Here is a 22,583-nt window from a genome sequence, read left to right as displayed (position 1 = left end):
CATATACAAGCATGTGCCTGCATTCCCCGCTACACACTAACACACTGGGTTATGTTCCTTTTGTCAGAATTACAAAAACATCATCTTACATAGTCAGACCAGATTATTTTTATGTATTTTCCTAATACAACGTGATTCCAGTTCTGTTTTCTCAATAACCCTCTGCATTTTCAAGGCTTCAGTGATCTCATTCTTAAAATATCATCCATGCATGCAGAAATTCCACTGATGTTTTCAGTTTCAGACAGGTATAGAAAACAACACAGGAGATGAGAAATTTTAAATTGGCCTTTTCTCCTGTGACTGAGATCAATACTCAGAACAGTCAGTTGCTTTATGTGTTAACTATCTGTTCAAATGGCTGAGGGAAAAAAATCTCAATATGTTGGTGGCAAATAATCTATTTATTCATTTTTTGTGAGCTGTCTGAAAAGTTTACCAAACTCTTCCTGAGAACTCAGCATTGCTATGTATGGTAAGCATAAACTTTACCTAGATCAGTACAATTTGCAATGTGATTGGGAAGAAATAATGAGGAACCTTATTTTGTTTAGGGTTTTGATGTTGAGAGACAATACAGTATGAACTTGCCTATTTATTTGACCATCTGACCCTTATTAAAACAGGACATACTGACAAGATGTTTATTACTGAAAACTCAACCAGGTGTTCAATATGTAGGTATACACTTGTAGTATAGAATTTGCATCTCTATGAGAAGTCATATTTGTACAGACATTTGACATAAACAAAATGTTTTTATCTTTTTCTTATTCATATAATATGAGCACAGGTCAAGTGTTACTTTATGTGACGCCCACAGCCTTTTGCACTGTTCCCCATAAATAAAACAGTTCTCTGCCTCATCATGATAATTTAGCTTTAATCAAGCTTGACAGGTTGGTTTCTCTTCCATCTTTCTTCTTTTAAATTCAAACTTGCATTTATGGAGAAAATGATTTCATAATTTTGTTTTAAATATCACTTGTCCTTCTAAAACATAACATCTCAAAGAAAGCAATATAGTTATTTTGGGGCATTGATTCTTAGAAAGATTGACTTGGGGAAGGAAGAAGAGTTAATAAAAGCCATCTTTGATGTTATTTAACACAAAAGCAAACACATATCTTTTTATATTTGGCATTAAAAATCTGATCATTTGCCTCCCTAAAGAAAGCACACCCAGCTTTTATACAGACGGCTCAGTGAAGAATAATAATATTTCTGTTTACTGAGATATCAGCTGGCATTTCCCTACAAGTCAATGGCCTATCGCTGCTACAGCATATTAGACCTCAATGTGGCATCTACAAATGTCAAGAGTATAAAAAATATAGTTTAAAAATCAAAAGCAGCCTTCAACACTCTTCCAAAAAAATAAAACAAAGGTGGGGGCAACATTGAGTTAAATCTATTTGCTGCAGGAATCAGGGCAATATTCAGCTGTCAATCTAGAAAAAACAAGGGAGCCGCACTGGCGTAGCACTGGATAATGAAACTTCCAGCAGATGTTCAGGCAGGGCTCTAATTCTGACTGAACTCCCTTGGTGAGCATTTAATTTCTTTATCATATGCAGGCTCGGCAAATTGTACTTCATCAAAGATGTGTTGTGAAATATTAATATTTCATATGATAACAAAACTCCACAGACTAGCCTTTGTCATATTATGAGCATCCAAATTTCAAATGTCAAGATTCTGAATTATAATAAGTTTTAAACAGATTCTTGAATTGGCATAATAAATTATGATAAGGCCAATCCCAATTGGTTTGCTGTAATGTCACACACATGTATACTATATGTGATATTTTAATACCCATCTTTAGGAAAGGTTGTGTGGGAGGAAATGAGAGTTCAAATGTTGTGTACGACAACATTGCATCCATAAGAAAGCACAGGTGTTCATGAAATATAATTATATATTCACAACAGGTTTTATCAGTAATTAAGGACAATATAAGAAATGAACTATTCTCCAGGAGTTAGATAGGGTGTTTTTTAAGCTCATGCATGGGGAAGTATCTTTTTTTTTTTGACACAGCATTACTTATAGTCAAGATGGCATAGTGATTTTTTTCCTTTACAGTTTGTGCAGATAAACCTAAGATAGTCTTTGCACACTAGTTTTATACCACTCTCAAAGTAAGCAAGGTGGGGTTGTCATGATGTTTCATGTGCAAGATTTAACTCATGTTTGTTCATATCTTTCCCATTGAGCCTACAGCACAGAGTTCTGATTGGATAGATTATATTCAAATTGGAGGTTCAGAAGGAAGTTAGTCTCTAAATTTGTTTCTGCTGGTGAGCCTAATAAAGAAAACAGCTTCCCTGTGCCTGAATGACACAGGGTCACGAAAGAATGTGCGTCACCAACAGAGGAGAGAATGATAACTCTGATGACTCAGAATTCAATTTTGGAAAGCCAGCAGCAAATCTGAACCACCTATAATTCCTCACTTACACCTGATTAAAAACCTATTCCTGTTTACATGTATGTATTTTAAAGGGCATAACTAATATAGACCGTTAAATAAATGCTCTGGAGACTTTCGAAACCAACCAGTTAAACATTTGATTAAAGCTTCCATAATTCTTAAGGGATGAAGAGAAACAAAAACAAATGCACTATTAATAGTCTACAAGACTAGACACAACTCATCCATAACATTTTAAATCTGATCCAGACTATTCAGTTCAATTCATTATTTTGTTTAGCAAAAGTCTTTCTCGATGTTTAATACAATGCTTGATGTTCCCATGTACTTTTTTATCTAAGAATTACAATGCTTAAAAAATATCTTTCCTTGCTCTGATTTTTTCTGACTCCTGAGGGTTTTCTGGGTTCCTGGACCAGCTTTACCCAACCTCTTATAAAACTGTCAGACTAAGACAGCTGTAATACTTTAACGATAATAATGTCAGCTATCGATCCTAGTAAAAGAAGAAAGCAGGAGAGAATGCGCTTAATGGGGCATGTTTGTTCTGTTATTTTCTTTGCCCAAGGATAAGGCTGATTTAAATAATGAAACTCTCTTTAGTCACTAGATCCACACATTTTTATATGTTAATTATTACTAACTACAACTTAGTGCTAACCACATTGATGAGGCTTGTCTTCCAAAACCTTTTCAATAAATGGCCTGTGAAATGCTAAATTAGACTTCTAACTCACCACCATGTAAGGATGTTGTCTGTCTTCTATTCTACAAATTACCCAACTTTGGAAGCCTGCATTTAGATGATTTATGTGGTTAAAGTTACATACATTTATTTGTTTGCTTACTTGTGTGTGTGTTTGTGTGTGTTCTCATGCCCGTGACATAATGCTCACGTGGCCTACAGTAAATAACTTAGGAGTCAGTTTTCCCTTTTTATCATCTCAATCCTGGGGATCAAGCCTAATTTGCCAGGCTTGGTTACAAAAACCTTTACCTCCTGAGCCATCTCACCAGAACTGCTTTTTGTGCTAAAGATTTGATCTCAAATGTAATCATTCATTTCCGAAGTATGTAGCATTCTTTGTGAAGCATAAAATCCATAATGTAAGAGGAAATTCTATTGGGGGGGTAGTGTTTTTTTTATTAAAAAGTCATGATGAATAACCATCCTATCACCACCAACAAAATGCAATGTAAAAGACTGTAAAACATGTAGTGATGGTAGGATTTTATGCAAACTAAATCCATTGTTTTCCTAACTTTGAATTGAAACATATTGTCCCATTTACACACATGTTCAAGTCACAAAATAATCTTGTCAAAACAAAGAATTAAAAATAGAAACTCTCATATTATCAGGCACCCCCGTCAAGAGATACATATCTACATGAAATGAAATCAATATGTCAGAAGTATGTATCCGCATGTCAATTGTTCTACTATTCAAAACAGCACAAAAATATAAACTTCCCTAATGTTCAAGTGATGCATGGATATAAAAAATATGGTACAGATACCCAATGGAGTACTTTTTAGCTATAACAATGGAATCTTGAATTCACAGCAACATGGATAGAACTCAAAATTGTTATGTTAAGTGAAATAAACCAGTCAGGGGGAACACTTGGATGACATGATTTCACTTGTCTATAGAAGCTTACACAAATAAAGAGTTAAATAGTAAGTACTGTGGGCTGGTTTAGTGCAGGAGAGAGGAGTGTGGAAGTGTAGATCCATTAGGTAAAATTAGGTAGAAAATTTTAGTGTGCTACCTCATAAAATCATGACTATAAATATCAATGACATAGTCTGCATTTCAAAGACACAGATGAAGTGAGTTTGAAAGCTTTGTTTTTTTCATAAGGGAGTAAAAAATTAAGACAGGAATGTTTAATGTACTTAAAACACTACATATAAACAGCCAAACAGCTACAACATTCTTCTAGTGTAGACAATTAAAGTAGATTCAATTCAGTTTAAAACAGGGACGAGTGATTATTAATCACTTTACTGGTATTTTATTTCATTATATGATAGTTCTTTTAATTAGAAGGCAAGCTAGACATTTGCATATTTTCTTACCTTATCAAGAGAGAAAGTTTTGGTCAGAGCAAAACCCCATCCGGCTTCAAAGGCCCTTCGAATCATTGGTGTGCTAGTGGCTGGTGTCGCACTAGCAAGGCCGAAGGGATTGGGAAACTTTAACCCTGCCATTTCCACACTGATGTCCACTAGGTCAACAGGAGTGTAAAACAGGGGCAGTTCGGGCTGGGAAGACACCGAGGTTCCATATTGTGCCTGCAAGAAAGAAGGTAGCCATGACTGCATTGTATCATATTTGTACTACCGTATAATCTTTCCCTGAATGTCATCATAGCACTCAAATGAACACAGACCCCAATGGTCTATCTGCAATATTGTACACAATCGTCATCATTTTCAAAGTTAAAAGATGTTATAGAGTGAAAACAGAAGGAAAATAAATTAAACAAACAAAAACTCTATTTCAAACATACTGAGATTCAAATACAAACGGGGATCATTTCTTAATTTATTTTTCTGGTTCCATTGGCCCAGCTTCTTTGTACTTAGTTTGTGAGAGTGTCTCAGTGCTGAGATCTGGGCTACTTTAAGTCACAAGGTCTAAACCCATTTCTCAGTAATCTCACTGCTCTGGATGTGGCTTCAAGAAGGCCCCTTACCAAGCCCTTGCCAGTTCTCCTCTCCATCTTTCACCTTAGCAGTTGGACTGCTGGATGTCTCATTTCCTACCTCAGAGATACATTGGAGAATGATGAAAGTAGGCCATGGGGAGACTTCTAATTGCAAAAGAAATAATACACTCGAGGATTGGAGGAGCTTGATTTTTTTTTCAGAACTTAAGAAATACCAGTTTACATTAAAATCTTATTTAGCACTTAGAAATAAATGCACATAGGCTCTGTGTAGTGGCGACTGAAACCAGGATGTTACTCTGTTTTAATGAGAGCACTGAGGCACCTGCCTCACTAACGAATAGCCTGCATACTGTGCTCTCTTTTCCTTCTCATTCTCAAGCTCATCTATTCCTTTCTCTCCACTCCTCTTTCTTTTTGTTTATCTGTCAAAGACAAATACTTGAAAAAACACACACACACAAAAATGGATGAATATTCTCCTCCAAAGTAGTTACTGAATGGACAGGGCTACTTAATTCAAAAGTAGAACTCTGTTCTCTCATGAATCATCACTCAAAAGAAAAGTTATTTGTGCAGAACCTTAATTTTATAGGCATGTGTCTTGTGTAGATAAAGATTGCCATGACTTGCATAGAAATAATTTTCAGTCCTCCACCACTTATAACGCAGAGCCAAGCTCACTTAATATGCAAAAAGGCATCAAACTTGCCAGTTGAAAAGGCTATTGTGTTTCTGGTATTGAAAGAAAAAAAAATAAAAGAGCCTGATGGCATCTAGGCCATAGCTATGGATATTATTCTCCATCAGGGATCTCTGCCTTTCATGGATCCTTCCCTTCCTGCCTGCATTTTTTTCCTTATTCTAACTCCCTCCATGATCAATTTCAAATGTATTACCTGTAACCTGTATCCTTTTCTTTATGAGGCACATTTTGGGGGATGTCTCTTTGTATTGGCTCTTGTCTTCTTATAAAATCAATTTGTTTAAAGCATTTAAAGAGTGTGAATGCATGATATAGGGAGGTAGGGTATAACTGGAGGTGTGTGTGTCTGCGTGAGTGCGTGCGTGCGTGTGTGTGTGTGTGTGTATAAGTGTGTTTCTGTGTGCACACCCATGTATTCAGGCATTAGACAGAGAGTGGAAGAAGACCACACATGGTATTACAGCATTTTTTTTTTTACTCTATTTGACCACAGTTTGAAGAGAATCAAGTATGTTTTAGGTTTGAGTAAGGGAGAAGTTTCAAGATGAGAGATAAGTGAACAGTAGGAAAAATCACAAGCATTGTCACCTTTGTGAATGATGTCCATAGCAAGAAAACAGAAGAACCTACATACCTCTGACATGAAATGAATGAGAGCTTTTTTCTTTTTATAGCTCTGCATTACAATACCTGATCTCTTAAAGGCTGCAGATAGATTTCAGTTTGTTTATAACTGCAGCCATTGGAGCACTAGGCAACATCCCAAAGAGCCAGGTAGATATTATCTATACAGTTCAGCTTGTATTGCTTAGTACATGTAGTTAGAAAAACTAACGCCCAGTTTACAAATTCTTAAGGTTGACATTTTGACGTATACAAATAAAATGCTTTTGACAATTTTTGTATGATTTCATTTAAGCTCAACAAAAAGAAAGCTAAATATGCTTAGCAAATCATATGCAAACATTCATATATTGATAAAGCTCCTTCTGATGAGAGGGTCATAGGCTGTATATCTTATAATACGTAGAAGACTGCTACAGCCATGTGTGTGCGTGTGTACATGTGTGCACTTGTGTTTGCACACACAAGGCTGCATTTGCTTTGCCTGTGTGGCCCACAGCACACCTCTACCCTAAGGCGTGACTCTTTTTTTCTGCATAAGACAGAAGCCTTCTTTCCCTGTGGACTGAATCTCAGGTCTCAGCTCTCAGGGAAAGACCAATACTTTCCAAACCTCATGCTCAGCCCCTAACAGATTTCCAAGAGGTTTCAGCACCTTTGGCTGCTGACGTGCTGGGTGCCCTCATACCAAACAGCTTTAAATTGGACCTTATTGCATTCTTCTCTAAAACACCCGGTATCCAGATTTTCAATTTCAGACAATACTGTTTTCCCAGTCACCCGACAGTGTTAGCAAATAGCAGATATGATAGAGATGTTGAACAGCAGAGATTATTAGCTCCCTGCAATTTCCACCGCGGAAAGGCATTACATGTCACAATCAGAAATGACTCGGAAGCCACCAATGCATCGACAGAGAGGGTGTTTACCATGTATTAACCAAGAAGAATATTCAATAACACTATACATAAATGGAGGGAATTCTATGCATATGTATCTAGAAGGACATGAGATCTCTGCATATCCATCTGTCACTAGTTGTATGCATCATTATGCCGTTTTATTTCATTATTTTATTTACTTTTTTACTTTTTATGCTTTTATATCATCATATTTTCATTAATGACAGTCATTACATTTTATTTCTTTACGTGAAACAAACAGATTTTAAGGTGCATTACACCAATTATTTAAATTTTATTTTTCTCTAGGTTGGTAAGTTAAAATGTGTGTGTTTTATAGGCTTCAAGGTGATGTTATGGCATGTGAATGTGGAATGACATAATAAGGCTCGTCAGCCTGTCCATCTTCTCAAGTCACTAACACATTCTGCGGTAAGAACATTTGAAATGTACTTTTCATGTTTCCAAAACCATCACTCTTCTCTTTTCAGCCGTATTAACCTCTTATGTCAAAAAGTCCAAAAAGTACTTTCTCTTATCTAAGACTCTTCGATTTCAGACCTCATTTACACTTTCTTTACTCTTAGCATCCATCCTTGACTACCATTCTATCAGCTGAGTCCCCCTGTTTCACTGCTTTGCACGGCATGTGTTACTTATTTTTTCTCTCTGCCTGGCTTATTTCTTTCACGTAATGTTTTCCGCTTTCATTCAATTTGTCACAGATGACAGTATTTTCATCCTTTTTAAGGTTGAATAGTATTCCATTGTATACACATACCACATTTTTTATATTCATTTATTTTTTCTTATCAGTTATATTTTATTAACTCTGTATCCCAGCCATGTCCCGATCCCTCATTCCCTCCCAGTCCCTCCCTCCCTCCCTCATCTCCACCTTGCCCCTTGCCAAGTCCACTAATAGGGGGGACCTCCTCCCCATTCTTCTGATCCTGTTTTATCAGGTATCTTCAGGACTGACTGCAAAGCCCTCCTCCATAGCCTAACAGGACTGCTCCTCCCTTGGGGGGTGGGGAGGCCAAAGAGCCAGTCATTGAGTTCCTGTTAGAAACAGTCCTTGTTCCCCTCACTATGGGAAACCAATTGGTTACTGAGCTACCACAGGCTACATCTGAGCAGAGGTTCTAGGTTACATTCATACATGGTCCTTGGTTGCATGTCAGTCTCAGAAAAGACCCTGTGCCCAGGTATATTTGGTCCTTGTGGAGCTCCTATCCTTTCCTCATCAGACTAACTCCCCTTCTTTCTTATGATTCCCTGTACTCTGCCAAAGGTTTGGTCATGAGTCTTTGCTTTGAAGACACTGCTAGTTAGAGTCTTTCAAATGCGCTCAAGTAGACTCCTGTCATATGTTCAATGCGCATCCCATCTGTCTTTCTAAACGAGGATTGATAATCTTACCCCATGTCCGCTCTCTTGATTATCTTTTTTAGGTGTATAGATTTTATTATGTTTATCATATCTTATAGGTCTATATAAGTGAGTATATACCGTGTTTGTCTTTCTCCTTCTGGGATATTTCACTCAGGATGATCTTTTCTAGATCCCACCATTTGCCTGCAAATTTCATGATTTCCTCCTTTTTGATTGCTGAGTAGTATTCCATTGTGTAAAAATACCACAATTTCTGTACTCATTCCTCCGTTGATGGACATCTGGGTTGTTTCCAGGTTCTGGCTATTACAAATAATGCTGCTATAAACATGGTTGAGCAAATATCCCTTTTGTGTACTTGAGCAAACTTTGGGTATATACCTAGGAGTGGTATAGCTGGGTCTTGAGGAAGCACTATTCCTAATTATTTTAGAAAGCACCAGATAGATTTCCAGAGTGGTTGTATCAGTTTACATTCCCACCAGCAGTGGAGGAGGGTTCCCCTTTCTCCACAACCTCTCCAGCATGTGTTGTCCCTTGAGTTTTTCATCTTGGCCATTCTGATGGGTGTAAGGTGATATCTCAGGGTCGTCTTGATTTGCATTTCCCTGATGGCTAATGAGGATGAGCATTTCTTTAAGTGTTTCTCTGCCATTCGATATTCCTCTGTCGAGAATTCTCTGTTTAGCTCTGTTCCCCATTTTTTAATTGGATTACTTGGTTTGCTGCTTTTCAGCTTCTTTAGTTCTTTGTATATACGCGATATTAGTCCTCTGTCAGATAAAGGGTTAGTGAAGATTCTTTCCCAATCTGTAGGCAGGCGTTTTGTTTTGATGACAGAGTCCTTTGCTTTACAGAAGCTGTTCAGTTTCATGAGGTCCCATTTATTGATTGTTGCTCTTAGAGCCTGTGCTGTTGGTGTTCTGTTCAGGAAGTTGTCTCCTGTGCCAATGTGTTCTAGGCTGTTCCCAACTTTTTCTTCTAACAGATTTAGAGTATTTGGTTTTATATTGAGGTCTTTGATCCACTTGGATTTTAGTTTTGTGCAGGGTGATAAATATAGATCTGTTTTCATTTTTCTGCATGTGGACATCCAGTTGGACCAGCACCATTTGTTGAAGATGCTGTCTTTTTTCCATTGAATGGTTTTGGCTTCTTTGTCAAAAATCGAGTATTCATAGGTGTGTGGGTTTATTTCTGGGTCTTCTATGCGGTTCCATTGATCCTCCTTTCTGTTTTTATGCCAATACCATGCAGTTTTTATTACTATTGCTCTGTAGTACAACTTGAGATCGGGGATAGAGATACCTCCAGATGATCTGTTGTTGTACAGGATTGTTTTGGAGATTCTGGGTTTTTGGTTTCTCCATATGAAGCTGAGAATCTTTTTTTCAAGGTCTGTAAAGAATTGAGTTGGTATTTTGATGGGAATTGCATTGAATCTGTAGATTGCTTTTGGCAGGATGGCCATTTTCACAATGTTAATCCTACCAATCCATGAGCACGGGAGATATTTCCATCTTCTGAGATCTTCTTCAATTTCTTTCTTCAGAGACTTGAAGTTTTTCTCAATCAGGTCTTTCACGTGCTTGGTTAGTGTCACCCCAAGATACTTTATGTTATTAGTGGCTATTGTGAAGGGTGTTGTTTCCCTAATTTCTTTCTCGGCCCTTTTATCTTTGGTATACAGGAGGGCTTCTGATTTTTTTTTGAGTTAATTTTATATCCTGCCACTTTGCTGAAGGTGTTTATCAGCTGGAGGAGTTCTCTGGTTGAATTTTTGGGGTCACTCATATATACTATCATATCATCTGCGAATAGTGACACTTTGACCTCTTCCTTTCCGATTTGTATCCCCTTGATCTCCTTTAGTTGTCTTATTGCTCTGGCTAGGACTTCAAGTACTATGTTGAAAAGGTAGGGAGAGAGTGGGCAGCCTTGTCTTGTCCCTGATTTCAGTGGGATTGATTTAAGTTTCTCGCCATTGAGTTTGATGTTGGCTATAGGCTTGCTGTATATTGCCTTTACTATATTTAGATATGTGCCTTGTATTCCTGATTTCTCCAAGACTTTAAACTTGAATGGGTGTTGGACTTTGTCAAATGCTTTTTCAGCATCTAAGGAGATGATCATGTGGTTTTTCTCCTTCAGTTTGTTTATGTGGTGGATTACATTGATGGATTTCCGTATGTTGAACCACCCTTGCATGCCTGGGATGAAGCCTACTTGGTCGTGGTGGATGATATCTTTGATGTGTTCTTGGATTCGGTTTGCAAGTATTTTATTGAGTATTTTGGCGTTAATGTTCAGAAGAGAGATAGGTCTGAAGTTCTCTTTTTTTGTTGGGTCTTTGTGTGGTTTAGGTATCAGGGTGACTGTTGCTTCATAGAATGAGTTTGGTAATGTACCTTCTGTTTCTATTTTGTGGAATAGTTTGAGGAGAATTGGTGTGAGCACTTCTTTGAAGGTCTGGTAGAATTCTGCACTGAAACCATCTGGCCCAGGGCTTTTTTTTGGAGGGGAGATTGTGAATGACTGCTTCAATTTCCTTGGGGGATATAGGGCTGTTCAGTCTTTCTACCTGATTTTGACTTAATGTTGGAAGATGGAATCTATCAAGAAAATTGTCCATTTCATTTAGAATTTCAAATTTTGTGGCATATAGGCTTTTGTAATATGACCTAATGATTGTTTGAATTTCCTCTGTGTCTGTAGTTATGTCACCCTTTTCATCTCTGATTTTGTTGATTTGGATAGATTCTCTCTGCTTTTTAGTTAGTTTGGCTAAGGGTTTGTCTACCTTGTTGATTTTCTCAAAGAACCAGCTTTTTGTTTCATTGATTCTTTGAATAGTTTTATTTGTTTCTAATTGATTGATTTCAGCCCTGAGTTTGATTATTTCCAGCCTTCTGCTCCTCTTGGGTGTATCTGCTTCTTTTTTTCCTAGGGTTTTCAGTTGGGCCATTAAGTTGTTTGTATGTGATATTACGAATTTCTTCTTGCAGGCACTTAGTGCTATAAATTTTCCCCTGAGCACTGCTTCAATGTGTCCCATAAATTTGGGTATGTTGTGCCTTCATTTTCATTGAATTCTAGAAAGTCTTTAATTTCTTTCTTTATTTCTTCCTTAACCCAGCTGTCGTTGAGTAACAGGTTGTTCAGTTTCCATGTGCATGTAGGCTGTTTGTTATTTCTGTTGTTATTGAGGTCCAGCTTAAGTCCATGGTGGTCAGATAGGATACAAGGGATTATTTCAATCTTTTTATATCTGTTGAGGCTTTCTTTATGATCAACTATATGGTCTATATTGGAGAAGGTTCCATGCGGTGCTGAAAAGAAGGTATACTCTTTTTGAGTTTGGATGAAAAGATTTGTAGACGTCTATTAGGTCCATTTGATTTAGGGTCTCTGTAAGTGTTTTTATTTCCCTATTTGTTTTCTGTCTAGTTGATCTGTCCCTTGGTGAGAGTGGAGTGTTGAAGTCTCCCACTATTAGGGTTTTAGGATCAATGTGTGATTTAAGCTTTAATATTGTTTCATTTACGAATGTAGGTGCTCTTGTATTTGGGCATAGATATTCAAAATTGTGATGTCCTCTTGGTGGATTTTTCCTTTGATGAGAATATAGTGGCCCTCCTTATCTTTTTTGATTAACTTGGGTTGAAAGTCTTTTTTATTAGATATTAGGATGGCTATTCCCGCTTGTTTTCTGGAACCATTTGCTTGAAAGACATTTTTCCAGCCCTTTACTCTGAGGTAGTGTTTATCTTTGTTGCATAGGTGTGTTTCTTGGATGCAACAGAATGTTGGATCCTGTTTCCGCAACCATTCTGTTAGTCTGTGTCTTTTAATTGGGGAGTTGAGTCCGTTGATGTTGATAGAAACTAGTGACCAACAATTGTTACTTACTTTAGATGTGGTGTTGGTGGTGTCACTGAGTTTCATTGCTTGTATTCTTTTGGTTTTTTTTTGTTGTTGTTGTTGTTGTGTAGTTATCTATTTCCTCTGTTTCCTTAGATGTAGTTGTTTTCTTTGGTTTGGAGTTTCCCTTCTAGTAACTTCTGTAGAGATGGGTTACTATGTAGATATTGTTTAAATTTTGTTTTGTCTTGGAATATCTTGAATTCTCCGTCTATGTTGATTGAAAGTTTTGCTGGGTATAGTAGTCTGGGTTGGAATCTGTGGTCCCTTAAGGACTGTATGATTTCTGTCCAGGCCCTTCTGGCTTTCATAGTTTCTGTTGAGAAATCTGGTGTGATTCTGATAGGTCTACCTTCATATGTTACTTGGCCTTTTTCCCTTGCTGCTTTTAGAATTTTTTCTTTGTTTTGTAGGTTCAATGTTTTGACTATGATGTGACGTGAAGAATTTCTTTTCTGGTCTAGTCTACTTGGTGTTCTGTAGGCCTCTTGTATGTTTATGGCCATCTCCTTCTTTAAGTTGGGAAAGTTTTCTTCTATAATTTTCTTGAAAATATTTTCCAGACCTTTGAGCCTGATGTCTTCTTTTTCTTCTACTCCTATTATTCTTAGGTTTTGTCTTTTCATGGTATCCTTGATTTCTTGGATGTTTTGTGTTTGGAACTTTTCTGATTTTATTTTTTCTTTGAGAGACGTGTCAATTTCCACAAGTGTATCTTCGGTTCCTGAAAAATATGGAACGCTTCACGAATTTGCGTGTCATCCTTTCGCAGCCACCATGCTAATCTTCTCTGTATCGTTCCAATTTTAGTATATGTGCTGCCGAAGCGAGCACCACATACCACATTTTAAAAATCTCTTCAGCAGTTAGGTTCATTACATAATCTGACTGTTAGGAACAATGCTTCTATAAACATGGGCAGGTAGCTTTCCTATCTCGGAAGGCTACACCTAGGACTTGAATTGTTAGATCACATGATATTTCTAGCTTTAGTTATCTGAGGAGCTTAGGTACAGTTTTCCACAGTGATTATGATAATTCATATTCCGACAAAGAAGATAAAACAGTAAAAAAAAAATACCCCTTTTCTTCTCCAACATTTACCGACTCTAATCTTTACCGTGGTAGCCATTTGATATAGCTGTACTGGTGATGTTTCAATGCCAACTTGACTGGATTTGGAGTTACCTGAGACATACATATAAGCATGTTTTCGTGAAGTATTTTATCTACCTTAGCCACAAAAGTTTGCAGAAGTGGTTGCAGCTATACCATAGTAAATGAGGCTAGGTGATATCATGAATGAGCTAACAGCAGAGCATAGCAATGTCATTTACATATTTTTCAAGAAATGAAAAATAGCAGAAAGCCAATGGGACTAGGAAATGTGTGGCAGGTTTGGATTTGTTCTAGGAATTGCCACTGTATGAAATCATGGTCACAACATAGACTACAGCATGTTGTACGTGCCAGGAATGTGGAATTCCCACTGAGGAAAACTTTCTTCATGAAGTAGACACTGCTCAGGAGAAATGAGTGTCAGGAAACATCACCCATAGGGGTAGGATATTAAAGGCTATCAGAGCTCATACTATTCCACCAAGAGAGTAAATGCCAGGGAAGAAGCAACAACATTAGTTATATCATATTTACTCTTTTGGGATTTGCTTAATTCAGTCAACTTTTCCTTTCTATTCCCCAATTTCCTGTTTTGGAATGAGACTAAGTATTCTTTGCCAATGTATATCGGAAATAGGTATTTTGTTCATTGGGTTTTATAGGATCCTGTAATTACATGATTGCTTTGCATCCTACACTGTCTTGACACTTTGAACTTGGACTTTTGGAACAATTTGGAAACTGATAAGATTTTGTACACTTACAAGTAAACAAAATACACATTGCATTATGTTTGTCATGAACCTTGAGGGTAAGGACTGCAACTGATTAAGTATGTTTGGGTCTCAAGGTGACAAAGAAGAGACGTGTGATTTTTGACCTTCACTGTTAACTCATTTGGTTTTGGAATAATGTAGGCGGCACAACTCTGGTTGTCTTTGAGGCGCTTTCAGAGGTGCTTAACTTGAGAAGGCACACCCTCAATGTAAGTCTTCCTAAGATCCGAAATAAATGAAAGGGGAAAAGAAGGAAGTGAGATATGTGCTATTCCCTGTCTCATTTTCTCTTCCGTGGGGATGAGAGGAGTTAAGCTTTCCCCACACCTGCATACTCTCCTCACCAAGGAGCTACCTCCTGCCATGCCTTGCTCACCATGATGAATTATACCTTCTTTTCCTAAGAGGCTTCTTATGGCATTTTGTCCCAGCAACAAGGAAAGAAATATTACAAGTGAGAGATGGCATCTCACCACGGTTTTTATTTGTCCTGCTTTAATTATTAGTAATACTAAACATATACATATATATATATACGTATATATATACATATATATGTATATATATACATATATATGTATATATATATACATATATATGTATATATATACGTATATATATGTATATATATATATATATATAAAACTTTTGCTATTTATATATTTTGGAAGAATTATATATTTGTGTTCATTTTGAATTTCTTTTTTTTGTTTTTCATAAATGTTTTATTATTAATGTTTCTTTTACAAATGTGGGTGGCTTTGTATTTGGGGCATAGATGTTCAGAATTGTGATGTCTTCATGATGGAATTTTCCTTTGATGAGTATAAAGTGACCTTCCCCATCTCTTTTGATTAATTTTGGTTGAAAGTCTGTTTTATTAGATACTAGAATGGCTATTCCTTCTTGCTTCTTGGGTCCATTTGCTTGGAAAACGGTCTTCCAACCCTTTACCCTCAGGTAATGTCTATCTTTGTGATTTAGGTATGTTTCTTGTATGCAACAGAATGTTGGGTCTTGTTTATGCATCCATTCTGTTAGTCTGTGTCTTTTTTTTTTTTTTTTTGGATGTATAAAACATTCTTTTTTTAATTTATTTTTCTTTTTAGTTACATTTTGTTAACTCTGTGTCCCAGCTGTATCACGCTCCCTCATTCCCTCCCCAACCCCACATTCCCTCCCTGGTCTCTTCCTTGCCCCTTTCCACATCCACTGATAGGGGAGGACTTCCTCCCCTTTCATTTGACCCTGTTTTATCAGGTATCTTCAGGGCTGGCTGCAAAGCCCTCCTCTGTGGCCTAACAGGACTGCTCCTCCCCTGGGGGTAGGGGGGAGAGGTCAAAGAGCCTGCCCTTGAGATCCTGTTGGAAATAGTCCTTGTTCCCCTTACTTTGGAAAACTACTTGGTTACTTAGCTACCACGGGCCACATTTGAGCAGAAGTTCTAGGTTATATTCATAAGTGGTCCTTGGTTGAGTGTCAGTTTCAGAAAAGACCCTGTGCCCAGATATATTTGGTCCTTGTAGAGCTCCTATCCTTTCCATATTGTACTAACTCCCCTTCTTTCATATGATTCCCTGCACTCTGCTGAGGGTTTGGTTATGAGTCTTAGTGTCTGCTTTGAAACTCTGCTAGTTAGAGTCTTTCAGATGCCTTTTGCGGTAGACTCCTGTCATACGTTCAATGCACATCCCATTTGTCTTTCTAAATGAGGACTGATCACTTTCACCCGTGTCCACTTTCTTGATTATCTTCTTTAGGTGTGTAGATTTCATTATGTTTATCAATCTTGTAGGTCTATATAAGCGAGTATATACCATGTTTGTCTTTCTCCTTCTGGGATACTTCACTCAGAATGATCTTTTCTAGATGTCCATCAACGGAGGAATGGATACAGAAATTGTGGTATTTTTACACAATGGAATACTACTCAGCAATCAAAAAGGAGGAAATCATGAAATTTGCAGGCAAATGGTGGGATCTAGAAAAGATCATTTTGAATTTCTAAACTTCTTTGTTTTCTCAGAATTGTGGAATTTGTTCTCCTGATGTTTTGGACATAAAATTGTTCTTTTAATTTAATTTAATTTAATTTTTTTAAATTTATTCACTTTACATTCCAATCTAGCCCCCTCTCTTGCCTCTTGCCAGTCCCACCCTCGCTCTCTCTTACCTCTTATTCTCCTTCCCTAGTCCTCAGAAAGGGGGAGTACTTCTCCCTTACCAACTGACCCCAGCCTATCAAGTCTCACAAGGACTGGCTGCTTCCTCTTCCTCTATGGTCTGGCAAGACTTCCCCACCAGGGTAGCAAGTCTCCCTGTGAGAGACTGATGCACCAGCCAAGGACCGTGAAGGGAGAGGACCTAGACCCCCTGTTCAGATGTAGATGATATGCAGCTCAGTCTGCATGTGGGTTACCCTAGTAAAGGGAGCAGGGATTGTCTCTTACAGGGACATTAATTCTTTATTAGATATATAGGACTATATAGTGTTCTCTACAGACTGTCAATTGATTCCTTTCATGTACAGAAAATTGATAGTTTGGTCTAATCTCATTTGTCTCTGCACATTGGAGTGAAGTCCAATATATCACTGACAAAGCCAGTGCTGTATAATTATTGCCTATGTTTTGTCCTCCTGATTAGAAGTTTCTGATCCTACATTTAAGGTTTTTTATTTTATTTTATTTTTGTTTTATTTTATATGCATGAATACCTTGCCTGCATGAATGCCCTGTGTGTACCATTTTTGTGACTGGTACCTGAGGAGAAAAGGAGAGGGGCTTAATCCCCTAGACCTGGAATTGTGGAAGGCTGTGAACCCCCAGGTGGGTTCAGGGAACCAAACCTAGGTCTTCTGCAAGAACAACAGATTCTTAACGGCTGAACCAGCTCTCTAGCTGCTAATTATTTATTTCACTATGAAGTTACTGTTTTGTGTTATGAACAACATATAGCTCACTATTCTGCATGTGGTTATACAGTTTCCCAACTCAATTATTTAAACTATTCTTCATTTCTTTTTTTAATCTCTTTAAAAAAATTTTTTTAATTCCCAGACCTACACACTGGATGGTGTTCAGAACTCCTTTTTGTTTAATCTTAGAAACACTACTATTTTATAAAACAATATCTTTAAATTGTCATATATTTATCATGTGTGGTATAATAGGGCACAATAATATTTTCATGTAAGAATATGCTAATTTTGAGAATATTCCCCACCCAAATGCCACCGTGTCCCTACATTCACCCTCAACTTGTGACCAATCCCCATTGTTTCATTAGGCAGTTTTGCTTCTATTTTCATGTCTTACATATATACATGATTTTATCTTTTAAAAATGTATGATTCACAAAAGAAAACAAATACATATTTGTCTTTTTTAAACTGACTTAATTCACTTAAGCTGATTATCTCTACTTGTATCTATTCTCTTGCAAATGATGTAACATCATTCTTTTTCATGGCAGAAAAACATTTCACATATATATGAACATATATATATATATGTATATAACATATATATGTTACAATTTGTTTATATATTCCTCTGTTGATTGATGCCTACATTGGTGCTATAAATTAACTATTGTGCATAATACTGCAATAAACACTGACATATAAACATTTTTCTGTTGTTTTGACTTGGTGTCCTTTAGTTAAATAGCCAGCAGCAACAGAGCTCACACCCCAGAGCCATTTTTAGTTAGAGAAACCATGATACTGATTCACATAGTGGCTGAACTAGCAATTATGATGGTTCCTTTATGTCCACATTCATTTCCATAACAATTGGTTTTCCAAATAAATTTTTTTTTTTAATGTTGTAACCTCACTCAGAAGGGCAAACAGGATAGGCATCAGAAGTAGGAGAAGAAAAGGAACAGGACAGGACCTTCCATAGAGGGCCTCTGAAAGACTCTACTCACCAGGGTATTGAAGGAGATACTGAGACTCATAGTCAAACTTTGGTCAGAGTGCTGGAAATGTTACAGAATGAGACAGAGGGACCTGGAGGGGACAGGAGCTCCACAGAGACAAAGAGAGGCAAAAATCCCCTGCCCAGGGGGTACTGCAGAGACCATACTCCAACTAAGAGCCATGCATGGAGAGGACCTAGACCTCTTGTTCAAAGAAAGCCTGTAGGCTGCTTAGTTTCCAAGTGGGTACCCTAGTAAGGGGTACAGGGACTGTCTCTGACATGAACTCAGTGGCTGGCTCTTTGATCACAGTCTTGCCTTGCCACAGAGGAAAATGGTGCAGCCAGCCCTGACTCAATCTGATAGGCTAGGGTCAGATAGAAGGGGAGGAGGTCCACCCCTATAAGGGGACTATGGAAAGGGCATAGAGGGAGAAGTAGGAGGGTGGGTGGGATGAGGAGTAGATGAGGAAGGGGACTGTAGAGGGGATACAAAATGAATAATTTGTAATAAATAAATAAAAACATTTTTTAAAATGAAAAATACCTCTCCTTTTCTCATTGCATATTCCTTTGAAAATTAGTTGAACTTACATGTATTGATTCATTTCTTAATAGTATATGCTCTCTGATTTCTTGATGTGTTAATTAGTTAAATTTTGACAGCATATTCTAAACAATCTTTGGGAAGAAACAATAGTGTCCTCAAACTCATCTAGTGAAGGTCAAGTTAGGTAGGCCAACACAAGGCCAATGTCATACAGGACTCACGGGAGGGGAGTAAAAGTGCAAGCCAGAGCCCACAGTGTAGACAGAAGGGTAAATGTTGCTCTTTCCGGAGACATTGACAGACATATGAGACACTGAAGCTGAAAGGGATGCTGAAGAAACATTTTTTTTTTTAACTTTGTTTCTCCCCCTTAGGGGTTTTAGTCACATAAAGCACAACTACCGGAGTTTGACTTGATGGCATAGATATGAAGGGGCCCTAGATTCATAAAGGTTATAATTAAAATTTCTCATTTGATTTTCTTCTGCCAAATTAGGTATGGTCTGCCACTACCCACAGAACTTCTGAGGGTGACCTATCCCACGGCAATCTGAATTATCTGCCATCCCCGCGCAAGCCTTACTCCCGCTGCTCCCCACAGTCTCTTTTGCTTCAAGAGACTGAAGCATTCACTACGTTGCAAGTAAAACATCGTTAATGCATCTCTCTGTACTTTCCGGTTTCTGTTGTTGTTGTTGTGTGTGGTATGTTATTTTACGTTCAGGTTGAGTGTTTTGAAATTCTACAGAACCCTTCAAAAGATGGTGCAAGTACCGTCTCCTAGAGTATTTGGTCCGACAAAGCACAACTGTTTCCTCATCAGACCTTCCATGTGCTTGCTCACGTACCTGTGCCTCTTGCTGAATTTAGTTTAAGCACCTGGCAATAGAAGGACTGTTTTCACACACACGCACGCACACACACACACACACACACACACACACACACACAAGAAAAGTTAAAAAATGTATTCTATGAATTAAAATTTTGAACTTGGATAAACAACTTTTTTTTGCATCAGTTTTCAGTAGTGTGATAACTTCACATAAAATAGTGATTAGATCTATATTTATTTACCTTTTTCAAAGACACAAAACTCCATGTTCCCCTTGTTTATTTTTTATTGTTATAAATGAGGCATATTAGAAAAATATTCCCTGTAGGCATGCCCACCCTGCAGCCTAACAGAAAAAAAAATTACCTTATGTTTAATATGATGGGATTCATTTTATTTTACTTGGTATTTGGCTGTGTACGTTGTAGACAAAGCTTCCTGTTGTACCGGCTAAAGGTTGGCCTTGCTTGCGTGCAAAGCCTCTCCAAAAGAGCCCTCTAGTGGCTGTAAGTAATACAGTAGGTTATTAAGCTTCAATGTAAGAATACATTTTAATATCCAGTCATGTGAAGTGACACAAATATTCCTTGGCTTCACATTTTATTAAAACACTATACTCGATATTCCTAACATTAAAAATTGTGTGTGTGTGTGTGTGTGTGCGCGCGTGTACTAAGTGCATGAGTGTTTTGTCTACGTGTGTATATCTCTGCCATGAGCATGAAGTGTTGGCAAAGGCCAGAAGAGGGCGTTAGATTCCCCGGAGTTATATATAGTGACCAGCTGTTTGATGTGGGTGCTGGGACCAAAAACACCTCAGGAGAGCAGCCAGAGCTTCAAACCATTGAGCTGTTTCTCTAGCTCACTCCTTGACTTTTGCCTTCTCACTTGGATTGGACCTTCTCAGTGCCACGTCATTCTGAAGGTACAGAGTCATAGCAGACTAATTAAACTGTGAGAAAGGGCCAAGGCTAGAAACTCTCAATTAAAGCCCAAAGACCCATCCTTCCCTCTTCTTCAGTCAGTTATTTCATTCTTCCTCGTCAGCTGACTTCTATTTTTTCCCCCTAGAAATAGTTGGTGTTTTCTTGGTGTGGCCCATTTATATCCTGCTCTTAAAATTAGAAATATATGAAGAGTTTCAAATTTTCTGTTGATCATACCAACTATGGTTCACAATCATTGCATTAGAAATTGTTAGAGTGGGGCTCAAATATGATTCTTAAATTCTCAGGTCACGGAGAAGACAAGACTGACTAAATGATTTTGATACCTAGGACTCATAAAGCAGATGGAGGGAACTGATTTCTTGTGATTTCTGTATGAACGCTGTGGCACACCTTTGCCATTCCCTCACTGATTGCAATACAGATTCAATGCAATTCCCATCAAATTACCAACACAATTCTTTACAGACCTGGAAAGAAAAATTCTCAACTTCATATGGAATAACAAGAAACCCAGAATTGCTAAAACAATTCTCTACAATAAAAGATCTTCTGGAGGTATCTCCATCCCTGATCTTAAGTTTTACCATAGAGCAACAGTTTTAAAAACTGCATGGTACTGGCATAGAAACAGAATGGTGGATCAATGGAACCGAACAGAGGACCCAGAAATAAACCCACACACTATGGACACCTGATATTTGACAAAGATGCCAAAACCATACAATGGAAAAAAGATAGCATCTTCAACAAATGGTGCTGGTCCAACTGGATGTCTACATGTAGAAAAATGAAAATAGATCCATACTTTACACCCTACACAAAACTCAAGTCCAAGTGGATCAAAGATCTCAACATAAAACCAGACACATTAAATCAGCTAGAAAAAATAGTGGGGAATACCCTAGAACTCATTGGTACAGGAGAAAACTTCCTGAACAGAACACCAACAACACAGGCTCTAAGAGCAACAATCAATAAATGGGACCTCCTGAAACTGAAAAGCTTCTGTAAAGCAAAGGACACCGTCATCAAAACAAAGTGACGGCCTACAGATTGGGAAAGAATCTTCACCAGCCCTTTATCTGACAAAGGACTAATATCCAGTATATATAAAGTACTGAAGAAGCTGAAAAGCAGCAAACCAAGTAATCCATTTAAAAAATGGGGAACAGAGCTAAACAGAGAACTCTCTGTAGGGGAATATCGAATGGCAGAGAAGCACTTAAAGAAATGCTCAACCTCATTAGCCATTAGGGAAATGCAAATCAAAACAACCCTGAGGTTTCACCTTAAACCCATCAGAATGGCCAAGATGAAAAACTCAAGTGACAACACATGCTGGAGAGGTTGTGGAGAAAGGGGAACCTTCTCCACTGCTGGTGGGAATGTAAACTTGTACAACCACTCTGGAAAGCAATCTGCTGCTTTCTCAGACAACTAGGAATAGCACTTCCTCAAGATCTAGTCATACCACTCCTAGGCACATATCCAAAAGAGGCTCAAGTACACAATAAGGACATTTGCTCAACCATGTTTGTAGCAGCTTTATTTGTAATAGCCAGAAGCTGGAAACAGCCCAGATGCCCTGAAGAATGGATGCAGAAACTGTGGTACATCTATACAATAAAGTATTACTCAGCAATGAAAAATAAGGAAATCATGAAATTTGCAGGTAAATGGTGGGACCTGGAAAGGATCATCCTGAGTGAGTTGTCCCAGAAGCAAAAAGACACACATGGTATATACTCACTCATATAGACATGCAAC

General features: G+C 37.8%; 1 protein-coding gene and 1 non-coding gene across 2 annotated transcripts in view; both read right to left on the bottom strand.

The window, feature by feature from the left end:
* Dpyd (dihydropyrimidine dehydrogenase) overlaps positions 1–22,583 on the bottom strand; it is an 844,213-nt gene that overhangs the window by 423,567 nt on the left and 398,063 nt on the right. Inside the window, 1 exon segment of the mRNA XM_055628041.1 lies at positions 4,523–4,738. Coding sequence (XP_055484016.1) covers positions 4,523–4,738 — 216 coding nt within the window.
* LOC129692110 (U6 spliceosomal RNA) lies at positions 13,391–13,497 on the bottom strand. Its single transcript, XR_008722635.1, has one exon. It is a non-coding gene; the product is annotated as a U6 spliceosomal RNA (small nuclear RNA).

This window comes from Psammomys obesus, unplaced genomic scaffold (assembly GCF_907164565.1).
Source record: "Psammomys obesus unplaced genomic scaffold, mPsaObe1.curated_primary_1811, whole genome shotgun sequence".
NCBI classification, from domain to species: Eukaryota; Metazoa; Chordata; class Mammalia; order Rodentia; family Muridae; genus Psammomys; species Psammomys obesus.
This window is presented reverse-complemented; position numbering and strand designations above follow the sequence as displayed.